The sequence below is a fragment of the Cupressus sempervirens genome, chromosome 6, assembly GCF_028749045.1.
Source record: "Cupressus sempervirens isolate cs-2001-9-10 chromosome 6, ASM2874904v1, whole genome shotgun sequence".
Lineage (NCBI taxonomy): Eukaryota > Viridiplantae > Streptophyta > Pinopsida > Cupressales > Cupressaceae > Cupressus > Cupressus sempervirens.
Genome location: NC_143123.1, coordinates 235,265,144 through 235,286,864, shown reverse-complemented (window position 1 = coordinate 235,286,864; position 21,721 = coordinate 235,265,144). Strand labels below are relative to the sequence as shown.

The following is a 21,721-nucleotide window of genomic DNA, read 5'->3' as shown; positions in this document are numbered from 1 at the left end:
CGGTGATAGTTGCAAATACTCAAAAAGCTTTATAATTTGCTTTGTCTAAATTCTTCTCATATGTTATTGTATTGGATATGCTTGAAACTATAAACATTGTCTTCATGTATAAGTTTCCTACCTCCAAAGACTTGAAACACTACTCTTCATATCAAAACAACTAAAAAATAAAGATTTTTATGAATTGAGAATCTTCCTATCCTCTTTTTCATCGACCTAATTAAAGATTTTCACAAAAAATTTAATATATTGATAATCTCAACATATTGAATGTGTGAAACAAGTTATATAAATATGTATCAAATGTAAGTAGAAAGATCTCTTTAGATGGAATGCCTTCTCAAAGTTGAACAAGGGCTTAATCATTTTTTAGCCTTCTTTTCAAATCACCCGCTAATATATCAAAAAAACAAATAAATCAATTTGAATGTCGAGGCCACGCACTCCCGAACTACTAAATGGGAGAAGAGTTACGAGGGTGCTCACTACACGTTTCAGATATAACCCAACAAACCACAATGGCCTAGAATAATCAGCTACGGGAGTCTGGGTTATATAGGGAAAGTACAGAAAATCTCGAAGATTTTAGTAACTGTCAGCTGGAGGATCGGATATGTTGTTGGGAATGTCATCTACCAGGTATGTTGGTCCCTTTTATTGGTTTCCTGTAGATTTTTTCTAAATCTGAATCGTTGTACGAGTCTTTGCTTGGGCTCAAAGTTTGGGTTTAAGATCTCCAAATCGATGTGATGTATCCCAATTACGAAATTGCGGTGCCTATATATTATTACACGTTTTCTACAGATAGGAGTATACTTCTGAAGATTTGTTTCACTTTTTACTATCACGCATGAAGAAAGAGGGAGGGGAAATCCTTTTGTTGGGACATACAGGATTCTGAACTGTTTGTCAATCATGTTTAGTGACATTGGGACCTCATCGGCCACGTCCCCAGTTCTAGATATTCATTATTAATAGCTTATGTGTTTCAGCTATGTTTTTGGTAAACATGAATGGCAAATCGGGGAGAATTTTTTCCAATACATATTTTCTCACACAACAACAGGAACAATGATGGCAATATTTCTTATTTTGCTGGGATATTTTACTGTTCGCGGTGGACTTCTGACTATTTATTAGATGCTTCTTTCAGGAATTCATCAGTCATACAAAAGGGGTACTTGCATCTTTTTTTAAATTTTGGGAAGAAAAATTTAGTTATTTTTTGTTTCACTTTGATCCTTTGCAGATCACTTAATCTGAGGATTCCTCCAAAGCAATAGTATCTCTGACATTGTTATGCACCCCAATTCTGATGTCCCCTTTTGGGATATACTCAAATCTTGCCCTAGAAATCACCAGTTCAAGAATATAGCTCATAATTACAACTTATTATTTAACAATTTCAATCCCAACATAATTTTTGGTTTAGCACCTGCAATAATGTTAGACAACATTTGAAATAATGCATAAAGACAACATTTGAAATAATGCATAAGATTGGTAAGTTTTATTAGGATTAGGGATCAAAGGCAACAGGAAGGAGTCAATCCATTTATCCTACGGTGGTCAGACTCATGACAGCGATCAGTGTTGACAACAAGGCTGTAAAGCAGTGATATAATTAATTAATTTTTAATACAGCAGTTAACCAAAACCCAGCAATTAACATACTAACAGCAGTGAATGTAAACCAGAGGAAGGCTATTCTAGCCAACCACAATATTATTAACTTTCTGGCCGATCTATGAGCAGATGTAAAAACCATTCAAATAAATTTAACTATGCATTGTTAGTGCCGACTATCAAAGATAAAATAAAATATCACATGGCCTGACTCTCTATGAAATGGCATCCTTGCGAAGTGTTTAAAACTTTAAAAACATGAAAAGGCCGGCTCTCTTGGGAGAGTTAAATCTCTTCACAAAAAGGTGGATGCGTTATTTATGTTCAAAGATGCAACATCAAGCGAGTTTAGGAAATTGTCAAAATAGAATAAGAGACGAGTGAGTTGTAGTAAAGGAATATTATTCAGATTTTAGAAGCAGGCTCTTCATAATGAATAAGAGCAGGCGTCAAGGAATTAAAGAGATAAATCAGTATTAAGGAAGAGATCTCCACTTCAACATACCACCATGTTTGAGTATGGTAGTTGTTGTGGTATGCATGATGAAGATATTGTCTGACATATAATTTCTTATATATTGGGTATAACTAATGATGTAAAATAAATTTTTAATTTATTTTTTTATTCTCCCGGGGAAACATTCATGTGTGGGTGAGGAAGGAGATGTATTTGGGAAAACTGATTCAGGTTTCCCCTCTAAGCATACCACCCCAAGTTGGATGGAATTTTCTTGGTTGGATGTTCCAGCTACTTGCAGGCCGAGGGGTCAAATTTCTTGGTTGGATGTTCCATGTCCTTGGGCCTAGCTGTTAATGGCCTTGGGAACCTTTTGTGTTATTCTTTCCAATCCCCATGTTGGTTGGCTGTAGGAAGTGAAATAAACAATCATATATCGAACAAAAGGAAATATGTTACAGAAAGGTAGTAGGCATAGGCTCCCTCAAATGAAGTAGTCCCACCAGAAATAACCAATCATATGCATTATTTTCAAATGTTGTCTAACATAATTGCAGGTGCTAAACCAAAATTTATGTTGGGAAGGAAATTGTAAAATAATAATTTGCATCTTATGAGCTATATTTCTTGAACTTAATGATTTCTAGGGCAAGATTCAAGTATCCCAAAAGGGGACATCCCATTGGTATTATAGCTTTGATCCTGCCAGCCTGCAGCATTACAATAAATCAATTGATGCATTCTAGACAATATGGATATATTAACCCAGTCTAAATATATGACAATTATTAAATGACAATGGCAATATATGAAATTATTGCATTTAAGACCATATATGTGTGCCATGCTCTTAATTCTCATCTTAATATAAACACTTGTTCTCATTGTTGAGAATTGTTGGGACACCCCACCTGAGAGTAAAGCCAAAACATATTTTTGTTTAAATTTGCAAGTTGAGTAAATATCAGAGTTGTGCAGCAGAAACTAATTATATCTTATGGAGGTTCTAAGGATGACAAATCTCCAAGGGTTAGTTTAGTGACCCTAGCATTGAAAAGATTTGGTTAAACTGTCATTGCTTGAGGAGAGGTGACCTTAGGGAAAGGCTGACTGTCATGCCCCTGCCTAAGCAATAACATTAACTTTACATAGATCGGAAAATTGTCTTATTTATAAGACATCACAATTCTCAAAATCCATCAAAGGCAGCAAGAAAGAGGGAAGTAACCCTTGCTTAGTTTCACTTTCTTACGCTGTTTATAAGACATCACAATTCTCAAAATCCATCAAAGGCAGCAAGAAAGAGGGAAGTAACCCTTGCTTAGTTTCACTTTCTTACGCTGTTTCTAGTTTGGATATTTTGTCAAACACTTTAATATCATACAGAATATAGTTTCCAGATTGCCTATGTAAGTGTGCACTGGTTATTTGACATTCAAAAAACTTAACATTCAACTATTACTTGTTTACATCATCTTGATTTAATAATACAGAGCTCTCGATACATGTATATCATGCAACATTTTAAGATATACAACTACTTCATCAAGTTGCTGCTAACTGCAAAGGAGAAATCGAAGGAGAAGTTACTGCTGGGCACTTCCAAGGCAAAACATGAGTTGGTAGCCTGGTAATTCCCAGGCACCTCTTTATCCCCAATAACAGGTAGTCAACGTGCACCATGAATTTGTCTCTTATCGACAAAATTGCACACTTCTCAATTGAACTGGCTTCGGATAATAGCATATGAACTAGACAGGACCGATATTTACTATGCAATCTTATAAACTCTTGAAATTGAATGATATTGTTAAAAGTGAAAGTCTTTCCAAATACAAATCTGCTGTTTTCTTTCTACAGAGACAACAAACACTTTCCACAATCTTCACACATGGGGTATTTTTGCTGAGAAGGCCTGATATCAGGTATGTTCAATCCACCAATCTCCTGTTGCCAAAAACACAACCCATCTTACCAACATCTGCAACACTGATGCCAATGATATTCAGCTTGTCGATTTCAATATATATTCTTCTCAGCATTTACTGAGCCTTCTGTCACTCCTTGTATCTCCCATCAACTACATCCTTATCTCTTTGTCTGGCAACTGTCAGCTCCCTCTGGCATACTTGCCAACCTGTCTGTGGAGCATGTGGTATGACCCAACGAAGTCTCTTCAGCGATTGGAAATGTCTGCTACTGCAGAAATAATGAACAACTTCCTCTTAGAGATAGCAGGTTTCCACTGTCTATGACAGTGTTGATATGCTTCTAGAAAAGATTGGGCATCAATTTTTTCAACATCAATTGACACAAAATCTTTTCCTGAAGCACATCAACAACGACCTTGTCAGCAGTGTTGACCACACACCATTGACTGCCCTATTCCACCTGTCTGTGCACTGATTTATTTCATTGATATCCTGCAGGAAATTGACCACAAGACTTCCGTGTTTACATGGATCCCGTTGCACTGTGGGGTGAACCTCAAATACTTAAGGTTATTAGCACAACTGAGAAACTGGAAATGCTTTCTCCAAGAATCACCTAGGGCAGATCTCTCACTGCTGAAAATGGAGAACTTAGGTGCACCCCAAGAGTGAATTTGAGAAATCTTCTCAAATCAATAACTGAAGAAATAATTAATCCACTCCATGACCTTAGCCATTCCTGAGAACAATTAAATTATACCATTTTCGGTTTGTTAAGTTACTCTGGTGATGATTAAAAAGTGAATTTAATGAACTCTTGTAAAGTACAGCAATTATATAATATTACCTTTAATTTTTCTTTTGGCAATATTAAATAATTGAACTTAATTCCCTAAAAATTTAGGAACTAAGTATATATATTTTTTCAGTCCTCTCAAGATAGGGTCATTGCAAGGAGTCAATCTATCCATCCTACAACAATCATACTCATGACAGCTATAAATGTTGATAAAATTGATACAGCAGTTCTATTTAGCATTAATATCAGTTACATTTATTGTTTTGTATCCTTTGGCCGTTTATGGACATTGATCTGAATGTCAAGTGTAGTTTCTATGCTGGCTTCTAAGTGAATGCAAAATGCAAGGTATTGCAATATTGGAACAATAATTCTATATCGTTTAAATGGAAACTGTAGTGAAATCACTCATATGTTTTGTACTATGTTGTTTGCAGTAGAAATTTATTGATTTTCATTTATCTTCTACATAATGTTTTTTGGAATATTCCTGTTATGTTGTTTGATGCTTGAGTACACTTCTTAAAAGTTACTGGATTTGATTGTGTTCAGCACTGGACAATTTTGGCGATCATTTCGAAAAACAAATTTTGTTTCCTGTTCAATAAATTCCTCACTGGTATAAAATCTGTTTATGAAGGCTTCTTATACAATAGTGTCAATTGATATACAGTCATTTCTTCTTCTTATTGTTTCCAATTGCATAGGACATGTTCTCAAATGTAGTCATTTTTGTTAGTCATTCAGCCGAGTACCCCTGGTTTTGCTTGCAAGATCTCATACACGGGGAACAAATTAAGGGTGAAGAGCACAAGTCACACAAGTGACCGATCAATTGCAATGTCTGGTGACAAGAGGACAAAAGTCCAAAAGACTATGTGGAGGCCTGTTAATTCCCTGTCACATTCACCTGAAGGTTTGTTAAATGCTTTGGGCTTCAGTCATTTCCATCAGTTGGACTATCAAGGGAATAATGTTGTTAATACAATTTTATGTTTAAGAATTTCTTTCATATTCTGATTCTTAATAAGGATGTGTACATTGTTACATAATTTTTTTTATAATAATTAATTATCAGGTATAGGATGTAAATTCTGTCTTTAATTTTTACAACTGAAACTGGCAATTGTTACAAAATATGCTTTTATTTATACCTACTACATTATCAGGAATAAGTGTATCCTCAAATCTGTTGAAAGAGAAGAGGACTGAGCAATGCCATATAGCAAGTATAGTCGTGTTTTTATGGTTGTGAGCTGAGTTTATAAGCAGTTATTATACCTCTTGTTAAATGATTTGCAAATGTCTCATTTGCCCTTAACAGCTATGCAATATCTTCATGGATTGTAATGCCCTTGAAAGGATAGCTCAATTCCATCAAATTCTCTTGAATCAATTCAAATCCTAGTTTTTTTCAGGTCACTAAGTTTCCAATGTGAGCAAGGAGAGAGCATGTGGAGACTACAATGATGCAATGAAAATAACCAGCAATTTATTGGCAGCTAGACCGATAAAACTACAATCAATGTCAAAATGGTTAACATGATATGCAAATTCTGATAATGCCAGACTAGCGGATAAAAAACAGACATGTCAGTGGCAAAATGGTAGACCATATTAATCAGCACCAAAATGATAGACGATTATATGCAAATTCTGATCATGCTAAACTAGCAAACAACTGGCAGGCATTTTAATTGCCGAAATGGTAGATCATATTATCTGATTCTGATTCACACCAAATTAGTGGGTACTGGTATAAACATAAAATGGATCCAGTAGTTAAACTGATTCAGGTCTTCTTACAATTTTGGCACGGTTGAATTGTTTGAGATCTTTAACCATAATACTCAAACTTCTGTGGTAGACTATCCAGTAATTACGATATAGGAAAAATATCAGAACTGAGATTTTTACACAATATCAACACCATAGCTAGCAACAGCAAAATTGAAAATGATTACTTTCCACAATATCATTGGAATCAAAATAACAGAATGTCATACCATTAATATTAATTGTTTAACCAGTCTAATGATGGGTGATAGCAGATTACTTTGAAATTGTTATACTGTAATGTTAACAGATAATCGTGAAATTGCTGTATTGTATTGCCTCCAAATTATTGGAAGGAAAATTAATTAAAATTAACTAATTAAGTGGTCCCAAATTTAAATAATATTATAAAGGGCTTAATGAATTTAAAGGGAATTCTTTAATATTTTTTCGGCTTGGTCCTATTTGTAACTTGTGCACCTATTTGAAATTATTTTGGGCTGACATGTTTGTTAGTGAAGGTGTGAAACTCATATTTATTTGGCCTTTGGGAAGCAATTGTAAAGATTGGATCAATCATCTATCTCTTTGTTTTCTATTCCAGTTTGGTAATTGGGAATTGTTTCCTTGATTGCAGTTTCGAAGGTGGAAGACCCTTCCTAGTCTGCACTTGTAGTATTGGTTGTTAGCAGCCACCCTTGTCTGCTCCTTTGCACAAATTTTTGAAGTCTTTAATTGAAGACAAATTTGTTGTAAACAGATCTGAAGCGATTCATTTTTGCTATACATTCTTTCTTGCCATGATCATTGTATTCGGAGTTTGAAAACAAGATTATATTTGCAAGTCATTCTTGGTATACGTGATATGATTCCTTGTTTGATTATGTTTAAATAGTATTGCAGATGGCAGTTATGTTTACTAGTGATTGATATACTGGCATCTGGTCGGTGAAACTATTACTATAGAAGAATTCTCACAGACAATAGTAATCCGTTGCATATGTATGCCAAGATTATTAGATTGTGCCATCCGAACTTGTGGCAATAAATTGATCCATATTGTGGGCAAATGCAATTTGGAGTGTTGCTGGATCATTGGTTTAACTAAAATATTAATTGTCTTTTCACATTCTATGTAGAGGTCAGAAATTAAACATTAAATTAGCATGGCAACTTCAGGGAATGATTGGCCATCAGAACCATGCCCATTCAGATATATAGGTACCTGTCCTAAAGGTGCTAGAGATAGGAGATGGAGGGACGGTGATTTGCATAAAATGTAATAATGTAATTTATGGAGGCATAAACCGCTTCAAATGCCACCTTGCAGGCATTGACAAACATGATTATAGGAAATGTAAAAAAAACATAGAAGAGATAAAAAGAGATGTTAATGCCATACTTGTAGCTGGGGAAGAGAAATATTTGTGAAGGGAGAGGGAAAATTAGCTATGAGGGAAGGCATAGCTGAATCTCAAGGTGCCTCAATTGACATTGAAGAAGAAGCATCGCAACTTCAGGGAATAACTGGCCACCAGAGCCATGCCCATTTGGATATATAGGCACCTGTCGTAAAGGTGCTAGAGAGAGGACATGGAGGGACGGTGTTTTGCATAAAATGTAATAGTGTAATTAATGGAGGCATAAACCGCGTCAAATACCACCTTGCAGGCATTGACAAACATGATTATAGAAGAGATAAAGAGATATTAATGTCATACTTGTAGCTAGGGAAGAGAAAAAATTGCGAAGCAAGAGGGAAAATTACTTAGTTACCGATTCAGGATACGAATCCGATTCGGGCACGTGAATCGGATCCGTGGATTCGTGATTTTTTTTTTTCCCCGATTAGGATTTGTGAATATATATATATATTACTGATCTTGCCCAAGCCCCAACTAGTAACAGATATATATATATATATATATATATATATATATATATATATATATATATATATATATATATATATATATATATATATATATATATATATATATATATATATATATATATATATATTTGTTTCTCTCATTTATTAGTATATATAATGCATAAAAAGGTCATTTTAGCACTAGAAAGCAAAAAAATATATTTAAAAAAGTCATATTAAATAACTTAGACTCACTTAAACCTGTCGATCCTTGAGGATTCACGTTGGATCCTTGAGGATTCGTGCCTGGATTCATGCAGATCCGGGCAGGATCCTTGTTTTACACAGTGGATTCGTCAGGATTCGTGGGCCATGAATCCGGACGAATCCACTGTGTAAAACAAGGATCCTGCCCAGATCTGCACGAATCTAGGCACGAATCTGGATCTGGATCGGACCCAAATCCGGATCCGGCCTCTAGGGCACGAATTCGGTAACTAAGGAAAATTAGCTACAAGGGAAGCCATAGCTGAACCTCAAGGTGCCTTGATTGACATTGAAGAAGAAACAAGACTTGAGAGCATAGTGGACTCTCATCGCAGTCCACATATCCGCAAATTGAATTTACTGCTCCCGCTTCCTCTAGCAGAGGTTTTGCTGCTTCATCACCATCAAGGACACAACCTATAGGTAGTTTTTTAGTGGCCAAGAATACACTTGTAGCACAACCATCATTAGAGGCCATTGGATGTAACAAGGAGGCCCATGAGAAAGTAGACATTGCATGTGCTGATTTTTGGTATTTCAACAACATGCCATTGAATGTGGTTGAGAGTCCGTATTGGCTAGATTTGGTGACCGCGATGATAGTTTCAAGAAAAGGTATAGGACAGCTTCTTGCAAGGATTTGGGTGGGAGGTTAGTAAAGAGTTTGCTTGATTTCATTTTTAAATTTAAAGTTTTTTTGTTGTTTATCAAATCAAAATTGTGTACTAAGACTAATTTCACTTTGTTCTTATATGTTGCTCACAAATGCAGTTGATAGGGCAAAAGAAGTGGTGGAGGACCAAAAAAAGAATGAATGAAATATGGTTGCACCATATGTTTTGATGGGTGGACAGATGGAAAAAATTGCACAATTATTCATTTTTTGGTTGCTTGCAAGGGCATCATGGTGTTCTTGAAATTGGTTAATGGCTCCAATAGGTTGAAAAATGCATCAACATTGGCATTAATGTTGAGAATATTGTCATGGAGGTGAGGGCACAAAATGTGGGGCAAATCATCACAAATATTGCATTAGCATATGTAGTAGAAGCTAGAATCCTCCAAGAAAGTTACAACACTCCTTTTTGGGCACCTTGTGTAGTACATGTCCTTGAGCTTCTTTTTGAGGACATAGGAAGATTTGATTGGGTGACCCTATTTGTGGATCACAAAATATATCTACAATCACCTTTGGGTTCTACATTTGATGAGAGAGCGCACTTATGTGAGAGATTTGGTGTCACAAGGTTTCTAATGATCTCCTTGACATTGCAAAGCATGATTGGTGCATTGGCTTCTTTGGAGCAAATGTTTTTGAGTCAAGCATGGCTAGACTCACCTTATTCAAAGAAGGTTGAAGGAGAGGTTGTCGTGACCATATTCTTTGAGAACCATTTTGCACAAAGGGCTATAGAGATTGTGAAGGTAACTTCAAAACTTGAATTTTTAATTATTTTTGATTCAAGTCTCTCATTATTAATTTGTAACTTTTTTTATTAATTAATCTTTTTGTAATTTACTAATTTGAAATTTTCAATTGTAGTTGTCTAAGCCCCTGGTTAGAGTTCTGTTCATGGTAGATGGTTATCAAACCCTAATGGGCTATCTTTATGAGGCCATGGATAGGGCTGAATCTATTAAAATGTACTAAAAGGGAGATAGACTCAAATTCAAACCCATTTGATATTACAGAAGTAATTGGTAAATACTTGCTTGATATTAACAAAGACCAAAAGGTCAATTTATACACAAGAATGAGAAAATGTTTCTTTAGGAAACGATCGTAAAGAATAGAAACATTCTATTCTAGAGAAAGCAAAAAAATGAAAGCAAACTAAAGCTTATTAGATATTTACAATAGATAACCATTAACTAATAATAGACGATTTATCTATTATTATAATACCCTCCCTTAATGGTTAATCTATCTAGAACACCAAGCTGTCCTCTGAATTTGACAAACTTATCAGGACCAAGAGATTTGGTGAGAATGTCTGCAGTCTAATTTGTGGTAGGAACATATTGCAAATCTATAGTCCCGTCCTCAACTAGCTATCGTATGTAATGACAATGAACATCCACATGCTTGGTTCATTCGTGGAAGACTGGATTTCGTGCTAACTTGATAATGCCTTCGTTATCAACAAACATAATAGTCGGTCCTGCTGGTGACATCTGCATATCTCTGAGCATTTGAGGAAGCCAAACAACTTTACATCCTGCCTTAACAGTCCCTTTGTATTCAGCCTCTGTAGAAGAGAGAGAAACTGCCTGCTACTTCTTACTGTCCATATGACTGCACCGAATTCCAAACTGAACACATATCCAGATGTTGACTTTTTATCATCAATAGAGCCTGCCCAATTTGAATTTGTGAACCCACTTAGTTTAGGATTTGAACTTCGAGAGTACAAAAGTCCATAATTTGAAGTGCCCTTCACATAATGAAGCACACGCTTTGCTGTCATCCAATGATCAGCCTTAGGAGCTGTCATAAAGCGTGAAATATAGCTAATTGCGAAGCTGATATTAGGCCTAGTAGTAGAGAGATAGATGAGGCTGCCTACTAGTTTCCTGTATGTAGTATCATCAACGAAAGTAGAATCAAACTTTGCTGATAACTTGAGACCTTTCTTCATAGGTGTAGATGCAGGTTTGCAATCGTACATTCAGAATTTGTCTAACAGAGCCCTAACATATTTGGAGTGAGAGATGAATATACTAGAAGAGTGTTGCCAAACCTCAACACTTAGGCAATAATACATGGGCCCAAGGTCAGTCATATCAAAAGACTGGCATAAATTTTGTTTGATTCCTTGAATCAAAGATGCTGAACTGCCAATGATGATCAAATCATCCACATAAATAACTAGAAGGATGATGTCACTGTCAGTAGTTTTGATGTACAGATTTGAGTTTGAAGAACTCCTCTTGAAGCCTTGATCATTTAGGTACTTATCAATCTTGATGTACCATGCTCGAGGGGCCTACTTCAAGCCATAGAGAGATTTTACCAATCTGAGAACCTAATGGTCTTTACCAGCAACCTTGAAACTAGGAGGTTGCGTTATGTAGACCTCTTCATGGAGATCACCATTCAGGAAAGCACTCTTGACGTCCATTTGATGGAGCTTCTAGCCAAACTGTGCCGCCATGGCTAGGACTAATCTGATGGTGCTCATCTTTGCAGTAGGAGCAAAGGTCTCCTCATAATCAATCCGCTGACGCTGAGAAGAGCCCTTCGCTACTAAACGAGCTTTGCACTTATTCAAAGTACCATCTGGTTTGTATTTGACTTTGTAGACCCATTTGCAGCCAATGGATTACTTCCCTGGTGGAAGATCAGAAAAGAACTAGGTGTTGTTCTTCAGTAGACTCTGGTGTTCAAATGTCATGGCCTGTTCCCACTTTGGAATCCCTTTAGCCTCGGAATATGTTTGAGGTTCAAACACACTGTAAATGTTGGCCATAAGAGAAAAGTTAACAGAATCTGTACTTTTGCTCTTTTTTCGAGTAGTTCTCCCATCAATGAGCTCATTATCACGAAGATCAACAAGTGTCTTAGCCCACCACTTATGTCTGATAGAAGAATGACCAACAATAGTACTAGGAGATGCTTGATCAGCAGGATCCTCATCAGAAGAATCAGGATCAGACTCAGTTGAAGCATCTATAAAGTGAGGTGATCCTGCAGGAGAAGTCGGAGTTGTCGGTACAGGTATCACTGGTATAATTGGAGCTCTAGGAGCTACTGGAGCCCTCCCATCAGGTGGACCTAATGGAAGCCGAACTCCCAAATCATGAGCCATGATAGGCTAGTCTGCTAGATTAGGAACAGGAGAATTAGGCATAAAGGTTCCTCGCTGCTCATCAAAGACTACATCATGATTGTAGATGAGATGAGATGTCTCAACATCGATAAGGTGGTAGGCTTTGTGAAGACTGCTATATCCAGCAAGCATGAGTTTCTGACTCTTGGCATCCAACTTGGCGTGTGAAGCATCAGGGATCCAAACAAAAGCAGGGGAGCCAAAAACCTTTAGGTGACTGATTCTGGGCTTGCGACTTGACCAGGCCTCTTCTGGAGTTTTACCTTTGACCACCACTGTGGGTGACCGGTTCAACAGATAAACTGCAGTGTTAACTGCTTCTGCCCAAAATTACTTCAAAACATGTCTATGTTCGAGCAGGGAATGAGTCATCTCGGTGATTGTCCTGTTTTGACGTTCAACTACATTGTTTTGTTGTAGCGTGTGGGGTGTAGTTAACTGGCATTTGATCCCATGTGTATCCAAGAAGCTGGAGAAAGCATTAGAACAAAATTACCCCCCATTGTCTGATCTAAGAGTAATAATAGATTTCCCAGACTCTTTTTCAACTAAGGGTTTAAACTTCTGAAATATAGGAAATGCATTTGATTTCTTTTTAAGGAAATACACCCACATTTTTCTACTAATATCATCAACAAACAAAAGAAAATACCTGGACCCAAGAACAAAAGGAGTGGCCATAGGGCCGTAGATATCGACATGAACAAGTTGAAGTACCTGAGAAGCTCGCCAAGAATCGCCACTGGTGAAAGGTGTGTGATGTTGCTTCCCAGCCTGGCATGCGTCACAAACTCCAAGGTATTGAGTCGGAATCTCTGGCAATCCAAGAAGAAGCTCATGCCAAGCAAGTTGTGAGAGATAATGCACATTTAAGTGCCCATATCGTTGATGCCAAAGTGTGTTGACAGAAGATCACCGAGCAGCCATAGCTAAGTCTTGAGAATTACCAGAATCAGTAAGTCTGAAAAGACCATGATCCTCAAGACCCACTGCAACAGTAGACTTAGTCGTCTAATTAGTGATGGTGCACTAATGTGAACTGAAGGTGATTGCTAAGTGTGGAGAATGTCGCAGCAATTGATTGATTGAGAGTCGATTTAGTTCCATCCCTGGAACGTAGTACACATCAAGGAATATGAGATTCCTCCCAACAAGCTGAATCTGAATGTTGCATTTATCGACAACTGTGTACTCTTCTCCGCTACCAAAAATAACAGAGTCTGAATAAGGGTGGTAGTCAATAAACCAGTCTTTGCGGTGAGTGAAATGACGAGAGGCACCTGAATCAATGTACCAGGTAGACGACTTCACATGATCTGTAGGTATTTTAGCCATGAAGGCATAAAAGGCAGATTTCGTTTGCTCAGTGTGCTCTGTACTATTCACTTTGGGTTGTGAACCGGATTGCTTAGATTGTGTAGCTAAGCATTTTCGACATTCAACCTTCATGTGTCCAAACTTGTGGCAGTATTTGCATTGAATGTTCTTTCTGGAACCATCTGATGCTGGAGTAGAAGACTTCTGCTGAAACTTGCCTTTATCCTTTTGAAAGGATTTTGCAGCAAAGGCTTGCTCTGTCGAGGTGGAACTGGAGCTGCTACCGAATTGTTGTTTCCACCGACCTTGTTGAAGCAGCAGTGTGTAGAGATCAGTGAACTTTAAATCAACACCAGAAGATGTGATGTTGAGAGTCTTGATAAAATACTCATAAGATTTTGGTAAACTCCGAAGAGTGATAACCACAATATCCTTTTCCTCCATCTTGCGACTGATGGCAAGTAATTGATCATGGATTTCTTGAATTCGATTTAGATGTGCTTGGAGCGAGGTGTGCTCATCCATGACAATAGAAAATAGAGCGTTTTTCAGAAAGAAGGCTTTGCTTTTGTCAGAAGTCTCATGAAGACCTTTGAGATGTGTCCAGATCTCGGCAGCTGTCTTGCCGGATGGAATCTAAGAAAGTTGATCATCAGCCATGGATAATTTGAGAAGCATCATTGTCTCTCGATTATTCAAATCCCATGTATCTTGATCAAGACCCAGAGAAGTTGGACACTTCGTAACACCCATAACAAGTTGATCGGTGTTCTGATATTCAAAAATTGCGATGATGCGTTGCTTCTAGGTGCCATAGTTGCGATCATTGAATTTGGAGTTATGCTCGAGCACAATATTTGTCAGAGATGCCATGGCACATTTTTCAATGAAAAACTGTGAAAATATGTGAAGGAACATTCTTCGAGGCAAAAATACGAAAGACTTAGAAGATTCAAAGAGTGACTTAGAAGAGAGCTTGAAAAACTGAGAAGGAATATGTTGTCGTTATCTGGATCCGTTAGCTCAAAAATTGAGGCACGAAAATTGAGGCACCCAGAAAATGGACGATAATCCAATTGAGCTCTTGAAAAACCCACCAACAATTTGCAATCAAAAAATTTTCTGAACCCAAAAATTAGGGTTTGGAGCAGAAAAACAAGTCGGTGGCCATGGAGGTTTTGAGTGCAGAAAAAATGGCGATTTTATGGATAAAATGGATTAAAAAACACAGAGCCGTCAAACAAGAATGACTGTAGTCGGAATCCAAGCCGTCTGGAAAAAGGCGGAGCCAAGGTGGTTGTAAAGAAAGCAAAGCCGTCTGAAAACGGCAACCAAAAATGACTGAGCCAGAATTTGTGATTTTTCAAGGGATTTGCGGTGATTGCCAAAAGATGAATGTTAAGAAAATCGTGAAGACCGAATGCAGAAGTCGTGATTGGTAGCAAAGTCGAGCCCCTCAGCTAGTGAAAAAATGGGAGCAGTAGAAAAACGCGTTTTGAAGTTGCGGTTTTTATGGCAGGCTGGTCTTCAATTATAATTCTCGAAAAAATTAAGAAATATGCTTTGATACCATATTATAGAAGTAATTGGTAAATACTTGCTTGATATTAACAGAGACCGAAAGGTCAATTTATACAAAAGAATGAGACAATGTTTCCTTAGGCAACGATCGTAAAGAATAGAAGCATTCTATTCTAGTGAAAGCAAAAAAACGAAAGCAAACTAAAGCTTATTAGATATTTACAATAGATAACCATTAACTAATAATAGACGACTTATCTGTTATTGTAATATTTGAAAAATTAGTGATAGGAGTTGGAACAATCAGCTACACCAACCCATTCATGCAACAGGGTTCCTCAACCCCCAATTTAGGTTTGCTGATGCTTATTTAGATCCTAATCAAGAGGTCATGGAGGGCCTCACTATATATATTTAGAGGATGATACCTGAGGTTGGGGAGAGAGACCTCATTGTGGCTAAACTCCAAAATTATGTTGGAAGCAAAGGGTAATTTATTCTCTTCAGAGTTGGCAAAGAGAGGAAGAGACACTCAAACGCCAGGTAGAACATTTTCCATTTGGATTTTGAGGTCTAAAGTAATTTATAAATCATGTTTTCGCCTTTCTCTTTGCTTTCTAGCTTTTCAATATTTTAGTTTGTAGATGCTTGGTGGCAAAGTCGGTGTGGAAATACCCCACATATCGAAAAGTTTGCCCTCAAAATCTTCTGCCAACCTTGTAGTTCATCCAATTGTGAGCATAATTGGAGCTTGTTTGAGGTCATGCACACAAAGAGGAGGAACAAGTTAGCTCAAAATTGCCTCAATGACCTTATCTATTGCAATACAATCTATGGTTGCACATAAAGAAGGCAAAAGAAGCAACATTTTGTCCACTTGATTGATGATATAGATCCTTACAGTGATTGGACAACGTAGGAGCAACCTCCATTGTTTGCAGAGGATGACGTCATTGATTTGGCGAGGCATGCCATGGAGGAGGTCAAGGGTGGATTTGGTTTCACATTGGATGACATTGAGGAGGAGGATGTAGTGCCAAGAGGAGCTACATCCAGGTGGAGGACAAGCCACACACATCATCAGAGATATTAGGCAACGAGGCACAATCACATCCAATGTAGGCTACTAGGATTGGACTCTCTCGTTCTAACTCTCCCTTATTTTTCACGAGAGTTGAAGAGGAAGATATAATAATGACGTATTTACTTTTAGTTTTTGAAAAACTATTTACTATTTTGCTTCTAGCACTCATGAGAATGCAATTTTGTACCCACTTTGCATTTAAATATATCTAGATGCATCTTGTTTCTTTTGTGTTCTCATTAATTGACACATTGGATGCATCTTCTCAAGCTTTTAGCTGAGTTTTTTTTCTGATAACTGGCCGAGTTTTTACAAAGTTATTTTTCAGGCCTTGCTGATTTTTCCAACAATGATATTAACAATCTGGTAAAGTTCCATGAGCAAATGTTTTTCTAGTCAAAAGTTATAATTGTTTTTCTCTTGCACTTCTAAAGGTTATTTGGAGAAGTTTTATTAATTTTGCAAAATAAAAAAAATTGTTAAAAATGTATGGTTTTTGACAAAACAAACTAAGTCTTAACCATGCACTTTTACATGTAATCCTTATTATGAAGTAATTGGTAAAATACTTGCTTGTTATTAACAGAGATCGAGAGGTCTATATATACAAAAGAATAAAGCTATGTTTCCTTAGGAAACGATCATAAAGAATATAAATATTCTATTCTAGCTAAAAGAAGCTAAAAAAGCTAACCAATAACCACAACTAACTAAATATTAGAAATATTCTAATATTTACAATAGATTACAAATAGATTACCATTAACTAATAATAGACGTTTATCTATTATTGTAATACCCTCCTTTAATAGTTAATCTATCCACAGCACCAAGTTGTCCTTTGAATTTAACAAACTTATCAGGACCAAGAGGCTTGGTGAGAATGTTTGCAGCCTGATCTGTGGTAGAAACATATTGCAAATCTATTGTCCTGTCTTCAACCAGCTGTCGTATGTAGTGATAGTGAACATCCACATGCTTGGTTCGTTCATGGAAGACTGGATTTCGTGCTAACTTGATAATGCCTTTGTTATCAACAAATAGAGTAGTCGGTCCTGCTAGTGACATCTGTATATCCCCAAGCATCCAATGAAGCCAAACAACTTCACATCCTGCCTTAACAATCCCTCTGTAGAGGAGAGAGAAACTGCCTGCTGGTTCTTACTGGTCCTTGTGACTGCACCTGATCCCAAACTGAACACATATCCAGAAGCTGACTTTTTATCATCAACAGAGCATGCTCAATTTGAATCTGTGAATCCACCGAGTCTAGGATTAGAACTTCGAGAGTAAAGAAGTCCATACTTTGAAGTGCCCTTTACATAACGAAGCACACACTTTGCTTCTATCCAATGATCAGCCTTAAGGAGCTGTCATAAAGCGTGAGATGTAGCTGATTGCAAAGCTGATGTCAGGCCTAGTAGCAGAGAGGTAGATGAGGTTGCCTACTAGTTGCCTGTATGTAGTATCATCAACGGGAGGAGAAGTAGACTTGACTGATAACTTGAGATCTTTCTCCATAGATGTAATGCAGGCTTGCAATCTTGCATACAGAATTTTTTTAACAAAGCCCTGACATATTTGGACTGAGAGATGAATATACCAGAAGACTGTTGCCAAACCTCAACCCCTAGGCAATAATGCATGAGCCCAAGGTCAGTCATATCAAAAGATTGGCATAAATTCTGTTTGATTCCCTGAATCAAAAATGCTGAACTACCAATGATGATCAAATGGTGCACATAAATAACTAGAAGGATGATGTCATTGTCAGTAGTCTTCATGTATGAATTTTAGTCTGAAGAACTCCTCTTGAACCCTTGATCATTGAGGTACTTATCAATTTTTATGTACCATGCCCGAGAGGCCTGCTTTAAGCCATAGAGAGCTTTTACCAATCTGAGAACCCGATGGTCTTTACTAGCAACCTTGAAACCAGGAGGTTGTGTCATGTAGACCTCTTCATGGAGATCACCATTCAGGAAAGCACTCTTGACGTCCATTTGATGGACCTTCTAGCCAAATTGTGCTACCCTGGCTAGGACTAATATGATTTGCCCATCTTTGCAGTAGGAGCAAAGGTCTCATAATCAATGCCTTGATGCTAAGAAAAGCCTTTTGCAACTAAACGAGCTTTGTACTTATCCAAACTACCATCAGATTTGTATTTGATTTTGTAAACCCATTTGCAGCCAATTGGTTTCTTCCCCGGTGGAAGATCAGAAAGGACCTAGGTGTTATTCTTTTGGGGGTTCAAATGTCATGTCATGTTCTCACTCTGGAATTCCTTTAGCCTCGGAATATGTTTGAGGTTCAAACACATTGTGAATGTTGATCATGAGAGCAAAGTTAATAGACTCTGTAGGTTTGCTCTTTTTCCGAGTAGTTCTCCCATCAATGAGCCCATCATCACAAAGATCAACAAGTGTCTTAGCCCTTCACTTAGGCCAAAGAGGAGAATGACCAACATTAGTATCAGGAGATGCTTGGTGATCATGTTCCTCATCAGAAGAATCTGGATCAAACTCAGGTGAAGCATCTACAAATCGAGGTGATCCTGCAGGAGAATCTGGAGGTGTCTGTATAGGGATCATTGGTATAACTGGAGCTACAGGAGCTACTGGAGCCCTCCCATCAAGTGGACCTCATGGAAGCCTAACTTCCAAATCATGAGCCTTCATAGGCTGGTCTACTGGATCAGGAACAGGATAAACAAGCATGAATGGTCCTTGCTGCTCATCAAAGACTACATCGCGACTGTACAGTAGATGAGATGTCTCAGTGTCGATCAAGCAGTAGGCTTTGTGAAGAGTACTGTCTCCAGCAAGCATGAGTTTTTGACTCTTGGCATCCAACTTGGTGCGTGATGCATCAAGGATCCAAACAAAAGCAAGGGAGCCAAAAACCTTCAAGTGATCGATTTTGGGCTTGCGACCTGACCAAGCCTCTTCTAGAGTTTTACCTTTGACTGCCGTTGTGAGTGACCGGTTCAAAAGATAAACTGCAGTGTTGATTGCTTTTTCCTAAAACTTCTTTGGAACATGTTTGTGTTCGAGCATGGATTGAGCCATCTCGATGATTGTTCTATTCCGACATTCAACTATATTGTTCTGTTGTGTTGTATGGGGTGTGGTTGACTGGAGTTTGATGCCATGAGTATCCAAGAAGCTAGAGAAATCATTAGAACAAAATTCCCCCCCATTGTCTGATCTTAAGAGTAATAATAGGTTTCCCAGACTCTTTTTCAACTAAAGGTCTAAACTTTTGAATACAAGAAATGCATCTGATTTCTTTTTAAGGAAACACACTCACATTTTTTATTGAAATCATCAACAAACAATAGAAAATACTTGGACCCATGAACAGAAGGAGTGGCCATAGGGTCGTAGATATCGGCATGAACAAGCTAAAGTACCTGAGAAGCTCGTCATGGATCGCCACTGGTGAAAGGTGTGCGATGTTGCTTTCCAGCCTGGCATGCATCACAAACTCCAAGTTGCTGAGTCTTAATCTCTAGCAATCCAAGGACAAGCTCTTCTCGAGCAAGCTGTGAGAGATAATGCACATTTAAGTGCCCATATCGTTGATGCCAAAGTGCGATAACAAAAGACCGTTGAGCAGTGAAATATGCCCAATAGCTATTTCCTCGATTTTTTTCTCAAAATAATATTCAGAACATAAACATATGAAGATGCATTACAAACCAACAATATAAACCAACAAATTCTCATAAAGTACCTTAAAATATGTTATTGCATTATACCTCAGCAATACAATAACTAGCTATCAAAATTCAATCTTAAACATAGTTTTACAGCCATATTGGAATACTAAGGAAAGAACTTGTAAGCACACGTGAGACACCTGATGTGACGTCTCCACGAACAATGGCTTTGCATCCATTGTCTATCGGCACAAGGGTCTACGTCCTCACATTGGATGAAAGTTGAAGCTTTCCGAATAACTCCCGCAAGAGAGAAATTGAAATCTGAATCATAAGCCAAGCATACTTGAATGAACGAGTCTCTCTCCTTTTAAATCCCCAAAGCTATGACTCTTCGATTCCCTGTCTTTTTGTCTTATCCTTGGCACTTTTAGCCCACTTTATAATACTAAATTGACCTTTTATAATTTTAATCCATGCTTTCATAGTGAATTTTAATACTATATGAATATGTCTTTAAATTTTATAATGTCCCAAAAAGGGGACATTACAAATCTTCCCCCCTTGAGATTGCTTGTTCTCAAGCAATCAATACCAGGATCCCATATGAATTTTCAGCTAACATTGGTGCCCAATCTGAAAACAAATCCTGCCATACGGCGAAGCAAGGTGTCAAAATGCAACCTTTCTATCAACCAGACCCTTGGATCCCATGTTAATCTATGAAGTATCATTGCATTTTTAGGCCGCACAACTCTGATCATCATTGCATCCAGTGTAAAAATGTGTAGAACTACAACAAAATCCTCAAAATGCTATACATACATATGGTCAACACTTGGATCCCAAACCATCCCACATGCATGTTCAACCAAAACAACCTGATGTGTGCTACCATCATGTACAAGAAGATCCCCAATCCAACTGAGAATCTTACTCCAATTGAGATCACAAGCACCACTGTGGTCAAATAATTGTGGGAATTCAATTGTGTGCCAACCAACTCCTGGAAACATTGCGAACCATTGGAATGTTCCTCTTGGATCCCACAAACAAAAGGGCCATCCATCTCCCCAACTATCTGTACTATATTGCTGCTTTGTGCCCATAGCGGGTGGAGTACTCTAGCTGCCCAACTGCCACGATGCTGCCCCTCTCACTGTTTGCACTCTAGCTAAACTGCTCATCACATCGCTATCCCAGGCTGATTTGTAATCAGCATTATATCCCTTTGTCAAGGCAGCAACATCTTGGTTGCAACAATTGTCAATTCGGAACTCTTGACCAAAATCAAAGAGTGTACCATTGTCAGGCTCGAATAACGGGTTCTCCATTATCCAATCAACATCTACCTCAAACAAAAGGTTGTCTACAAGCTGAATGTAATCTGAAGTTTTGGTACTTGGTCTTTTGGGACAACTATCCAAGTCATAAGTTTGCTGAATGCTATCAAGTTCATTAATTACTTCTTGGAAGAACTCCTGCCTCTATTTACTCTCATGCTCTTAAGAATGATTTGTGATCTTAACCTGATTTTTTGCTTTCTGAAAAGCAATTTGTGTATCATCCAATGCCT

General features: G+C 37.6%; 1 protein-coding gene across 13 annotated transcripts in view; it reads left to right on the top strand.

Annotated features, from left to right (window-relative positions):
- Positions 1-484: 484 nt before the first annotated feature.
- LOC149552117 (uncharacterized) overlaps positions 485-21,721 on the top strand; it is a 124,629-nt gene continuing 103,392 nt past the window's right edge. For 4 of the 13 annotated variants that reach the window (XM_089787594.1, XM_089787591.1, XM_089787593.1 and 1 more), the window contains exons 1-3: positions 485-639; positions 5,366-5,432; positions 5,561-5,729. In XM_089787594.1, coding sequence (XP_089643720.1) covers positions 614-639; positions 5,366-5,432; positions 5,561-5,729 — 262 coding nt within the window. In that variant the 5' untranslated portion in view covers positions 485-613. Of the gene's footprint in view, positions 640-5,365; positions 5,433-5,552; positions 5,730-21,721 lie in introns of all 13 variants that reach the window. The other 9 variants (XM_089787600.1, XM_089787599.1, XM_089787595.1 and 6 more) reach the window with 6 other exon arrangements.